Below are 6,000 nucleotides of genomic sequence, written 5' to 3'. Positions count from 1 at the left end.
CCTTCCTTCCTTCCTTCCTTCCTTCCTTCCTTCCTTCCTTCCTTCCTTTCCTTTCTTTCCTTCCTTCCATTCTCCCAGAAGTGCCACTAGCTAAAGAACCCAAATTTTAGCAGTGATTTTTTCCCTTGTCCATGCAAACTTTTTTTTTTTTGCAGCTCTTCAAATTTTTAGTTTTTAATTTAATTTTTAATTTCTAGTGTTGTACCTATAAAAAAGTAGTAACGCTTCCCTTTCTAATAGAAAACATGTTTCTTGATAAGTATTTCACTTGTACACACATTTATATGGATCTTTTATATCATAATCCTAACAGAATTAATATTCCTTACTTTTGAATGCTGTATAGTTTTGTATACTAGTTCCTTTGAAAATTCTAGAAAGATACTGCCTAGCTCTCTTCTAGCTTGAGTGCATTGGAGTTGCTGAGCCTTACCATAGAATCACAGAATGGCCTAGGTTGAAAAGGACTTCAAAGATCACCTAGTTTCAACCTCTCTGCTGTGTGCAGGGTTGCCAACCACTAGACCAGGCTGCCCAGAGCCACATCTAGCCTTGCCTTGAATGCCTCCAGGGATGGGGTAAATCATTTATGTGCATATCAGCTGTGGCAAGCTGCTTTTGTTGTGTTCAGTATCTACAGTTTCATATTAAAAACTAATTCAAAGCATGTATCTCTTGGATTTGAATCATAACTATTTTTTTTTTCCTGAATCCTCACTGCATATCTGGTTCTCTCTGTTGTTGTTGTTGTCCTTCACTGTTATTGTCTTTTTAAAAAAGATTTTCTTCTGCTATTCTTTTCAGTATCTAGCTCTGTTTATCTGCAGGGAATTACTTATTTATCTCTGTGCTTCCTGATAACCAAGGCCCTAATCTCAAATCAGCCCTTTCATTTTTATTCTTTGGAGGCTATCTGCCTATTTGCATTTTTTCTTGAGATAGTTATTCACCCACTCATTGAGAGAGAATCCTCTCTCAATGCCTTTGTTTGGAGCACCTCATTCATGACATGTTTAGCATCTTCAAATCTGAGGAAATTCCAAACACCACCTATATTCTTGAGGTTCCTGATCTCTTCTTTCCAGCCATTTTCATTAATATGTTCCTTTCGTTAATTTCCCAAAGTGTTACTTTTAAAGATTCAGATTCTCATCAGCAATCTTACTTTCGATACCCTTCCAAACTTACACAAAAACAATGGACTCCTGATCAGCTGGAATGTCAACCTGATTGGAGCCATGCTTAGAGCCACAGCTATCAAAGCAGGACAGTGATTTGAATGAGGGAATGGCTTTGTGACCTCTAAGCTGGCAGCTTTTATTTCAGAGATAACGAAGCATGGTTCCTGCCTCCATTCCCGAATTAGAAGTGCCAGATAACTCGCACTGACTTGAAGGGAGCTGCTGTTTTGTTTATTTTTAAAGAAAAAAAAAGAGGTTTTGTGATTGCCGCAGTAGCCATGGTGCAGTGAGGTGCTCATCCCTATAGCTGTAATTCAGAGTGATGATAAGAGATAAGAGAACCAGAGCACATCCCATGGCTATCAGAAGGGCCCAGAGGGACCAGCTGGGGACTTCCAGCAAGGAGGCGATTGTATTGCTTCTGTTCGGCTGTTAGTGCCTGGCTATCCCACACATCTACGGGCATGGCCTACAAAAGTAATGAGAAGATTAGCCACATGTTCATTTGCCTGCATTGGTTTGAAGATGCTTGTATAGGTAGAAACAGTGAAAGGAGAACAAGGAGAACTTGAAGGGCGTGAACTTCATGAAACATCTTATGGAGACCTCATGTTTTCCAGGGCACTCTGAAGAGCCCGGCCAACCTGCCGACACCGCTAGTGCAGGAGGTACTCAGCGGGAAGCAGCTCCTGCGCGAGCCCACGGCCCGACTCGGCGCCAGACTACGAGCCGGGCCCCTCCACCTCGGGCCTGGGCCTCCCGGGACCCCACGCGCTCCCCCGCTCAGCGGCGGGGCCGCGCCACACGCAGCCCGGCCGCGAGGCGCGGCGCTGCCCCTGCGGCCGGCCCTACCTGCTCCCCGCCTCTGCCGCCCCTTCCTCCGGCCCCGGCGCCGCCCCACTTGTGCGTCCGCTCTCTTCAGCTCTGCCCGACCCGGCCTGTCCCCCGCCCGGGGCCGCACTCGCCCCTTCCCCCGCGGTCGCCCCAGCACCGGTCGGGAGGCACAGTCCCGCCCCCGCCTCCCCGCTTCCCCCGCACCGGAGCCGGCTGTAAAACCGCCCCTTGTGCTTGGCAGGGATCTGTGCGCTCCTCGCAGCCCATCCTGCACACTTCTTTCTTTGGACTTGGTTAATTATTATCTTATTACTGTTTTTACTAGGGACATTCAGCCTGGTTCCGTTGGATTTCCATTTTTTTTTTTTTTCGGAGGGAGGGGAGTGGAAGTTCAATCCCATCTCAACTTTTTTTTTTTTTTTTTTAAATTATTTTTCCTTCCCCCCCTCTTTGGAGAGAGAGGAGGGGGGATGCAACGTGGACCCCGCTGCTGGCACCACTGCGTCACGCTGCAGCCTGTGGAGGAGGAGGAAGAGGAGAGAAGAAGGAGCCGCAGCGGCTGAAGCCTCCCCGCGAGGAACTGCGGAGCGCTGCCCCGCTCCCCTTCCCGCCGCTCTTCCGCCGCTTCCCTCCGGGGCCGCCGCCACAGCATGGGCAGACGGCGGTGGCTGTGCCTGCAGCCCTGCTTCTTGTGGCTCAGCTTCTTGGCGCTCTGCGCGCACGGAGCTGCCGGGCAACAAAAGCCACCGCCGCGGGTCCGCCCTGCGGGAGGAGCGGGTGGCATCTACCCCGCTGCCGCCTCCGCCGCCGCGCACCGGGAGGAAGGGGCCGGCAGCGCCGCCGCCGCGGGCCGGGTCCGCCGGCGGGGACAGCAGGAGGCGCTCCGCGGGTACGGGCGCGCTCCGCGGGGAGGGACGGGGCCCCGCCGCTGACCCACGGCCCCGCGCCTCGCTGCCACCCGCGGTCCGGGGCCGTGTGGCGCTAGAGGGTAGTTGACGTTGGCATTGCTTCGCGCTGGGCTTCGTTGGTTTATGTACTGAGAAACAACAAAAAGCGGCTTTCCCAAATGTTTCAGGGTGACTTCTTGCTAACCTAGTTTATAAATCTTCACGATCCCTCTTGTCCCGTGTGATGCAGGCAGCTTGCACAGCCAGGCGTGTGTGCTCAGCCCTGCATCCATCCCCTCGGCGGCTCCTGCCGGGATGGGTGCATGTGGCCTGCCGCCTGTTCTGCCTCTCCTCCCGCGCTAACCGGTGCTGCTAATGTGAAGTAGAACGGCTTGCAACGCTTCACCATAGGGGAAGGATTATTCCTTTGGGGAGGACTTTTTCTATGTCTTGGCTATACATTTTTTTGTTTCATGTCACTGGCAGACCTAAGTTTCTTCCCGTGTGCTCATGAAACTGTGGATTCTGCTTGCATTGATATATACGTCAATATACTTATATATATATACTCTTATGTATACATTGTTGTACTTGCACACACTTATACGTATTTGTCTATGTGACAGGCCAAATGTGTGTGGCTCTAGATTCCATTCCTACTGCTGCCCCGGATGGAAAACGCTCCCTGGAGGAAATCAGTGCATTGTTCGTAAGTGTCTTGACTTCAAGTTTCTTCTGCCCTAGGGGCAATAATAAGCGTTCTTCTGTGAGTTACTGCTCCATTCAGTGTGAGAGAAGAGAATTCCTGCTGTAATGCATTTGGCTGGATCTATCTTTGGCCTTGTGTGGGTTTTTCTTTCCTTAAAAAAAAAAAAAAAAAAAAAAAAAAAAGGAAAAAAAAATGCATTTACAAGTCCACATTTCCTGTACTTGAAAGACTGGCAAATTGCTGTATTTTCTTTGGTGCATTTGTAAAAGGCATGTTTCCACTCACATTTTTTTTCTTAAATGAAAGAACAAGACAGTGAAGGAAAAATGAAAAAAAAACCTTCTATAAATCAAATAATCAACTGTAATACTGGAAAGAAAGAAGCCCAAAAGGTCTTGATAGAAAGCAAATTAGCAAATTAGATCAAAAGTTTTCTGAAACTCCTGTGGTAGGCTTGGAACTGTAGTTCTTGGGAAAACTTCTTTAGACCTGGGGTGCTTATTTTCTGGCCTGTCTTTTTTGGTTGTATTTTTATAGCTATAAGGCATGTAGACTGTGATTACTGCCTGGCCATAATAGATACAGTATTGATAGATGTGCTGTTGACATGGCTTGGCAAAAAAAAAAAAAAAAAAAAAAAAAAAAAAAAAAAGGGGGAAATCTGCAGGATATTCCATGTAAGAAACATTGTCTGCCTAGAAAGCAAATACAGAATTAAGTCAAAGTTTCTGTCTGTTAGATAGAAGCTGATATGGGACACATCCTTTTTAATGGGAAACTGTTCCCATTCATTCCAGCCTGTTGCCATCATTTGTTCTAAAAAGCATGCTCAGCTTCAGAATTCAGGCTCAAGAACATACTGCGCTTGCCACAAGTAATGGAGGTCTTTTTAATACTCTGTCTGTCAAATCAGCTACAGAGATCCAGGACCAAGCTAGGAGGAGTGGGAGGTGAACCAGCCTCTTAGTGCGGCACTGAAAGGTGACTTTGGCTGCTGCCTGCTGACCAGGTCTTGTTCGTACCCATGCATTTCACATGAGTGAATTGGCATTGCTAGTATTTTACCTAACTGCACCATGGGTTGCTGATATTCATCTCAAGCTAACCGTAGCATTTTTAGGTGTCAGTACAGCTGTGGAGCTTTTCACAATGTTCAGTCCTTTCTTATCATCAATCTTACCAAGTCTCAGTGTTGATTTACTTAAACATGAATCTGAGTTTTAGAAGTGGATTCAGGTGGCCCAATATGCCATTGACCTGTAATAGATTTTTCAGTCCGCTGGGATTCCAGCTGTATGGCAATCAGAGAGAGACAATGATTTAGGTGCTTTCTGAAATCTTGATAAATCACTCAAGTTATGATTCTCAGTGACTCTTACAGACCTTGGTCTCAGGTCTCTTCACATCCAAAATAACTTCTGACCTACTATTGATTTGTATGCACAAAGGACACATTTTAGCTCCTGTTTAACTTCCTGGCTTTAATTGCAACTCTCCAACATGTTTGAAAAGTTGACGATTTTGCCAGGCCAGCTGTAAAACTGGCAGCGACGCGTCCGATTTTTTTTGGGTGAAAGTTGAAGATTGCGGATTTCTATGCTTAGAGTAGACATTTGTGGAGGTGATGGTCCCTCTTGCTAGAGCTACTCAGCTACACAGAGCCCCTGTGCAGGATGATAGGGCAGCAAATGTCTTACTAGAGACAAGTTAATTATAATTAGTGAGACTGTAGCTGGTGATTTTCAAGTATGCTGATGAGGACCCGGGCTTATAAAATCTCTGCTTTGATCACTTTCAGCATGAGTACAGAGCTTTTGATTTCGTGGAGTAAAGGTAAAAGAGAGAATGCAAACTCTGCATGGAGCATATTTGAACTCTAAAGTGGGGCAATAAAAGTTTGCTTCCTTATGAGAGATATCTCAGTCATGCAAGTTTTCCTAAGTCAGAAATGGGGCACAAGCATTCTGGGAAGGGCCTTACTTCTTTTTAATGTACATGGAGATTTTTTTAGTTACTCAGCATATCCTTGGCAGATTATCTACATGAGGAATTTGTTCCATTTGTAGTCCCTCAGTTGAGATGTTCTTACTGATTATTTAGTTCTCTCAAAACCCTAGAGATACTTACAAAGGCACCATCATGCTTGCTTCTTTTTTTTGTTGTTGTTGTTGTTTGGTTTTTTTTGCTTAACAAGGTGTCTCCTGAGGGATGCGTACTTCTGGGATGCTCCCATAGTGGACTGGACCTTAAAGTCTCAGGCTCTCCTGTGGTACATTTGCTAATCCAGCATGTTATTTAGCTGAATTCATTTGGTTCCCATTTAAAGTTTGGATTTAGACTTTAACTCTTTTCTGGCTCTGTGATTTCTTTGTGCAGTAGAGCTCCCTTG

The 6,000-nt window shown here is 46.3% G+C and overlaps 1 protein-coding gene across 2 annotated transcripts in view; it reads left to right on the top strand.

The window, feature by feature from the left end:
* The window catches only part of FBN2 (fibrillin 2), a 172,831-nt gene continuing 168,866 nt past the window's right edge, over positions 2,036 to 6,000 (top strand). For both annotated transcript variants that reach the window (XM_021381204.1, XM_021381203.1), the window contains exons 1-2: positions 2,036 to 2,904; positions 3,529 to 3,611. In XM_021381204.1, coding sequence (XP_021236879.1) covers positions 2,666 to 2,904; positions 3,529 to 3,611 — 322 coding nt within the window. In that variant the 5' untranslated portion in view covers positions 2,036 to 2,665. The remainder of the gene's footprint in view (positions 2,905 to 3,528; positions 3,612 to 6,000) is intronic.

This window comes from Numida meleagris, chromosome Z, assembly GCF_002078875.1.
Source record: "Numida meleagris isolate 19003 breed g44 Domestic line chromosome Z, NumMel1.0, whole genome shotgun sequence".
Taxonomy (NCBI): Eukaryota; Metazoa; Chordata; class Aves; order Galliformes; family Numididae; genus Numida; species Numida meleagris.
This window is presented reverse-complemented; position numbering and strand designations above follow the sequence as displayed.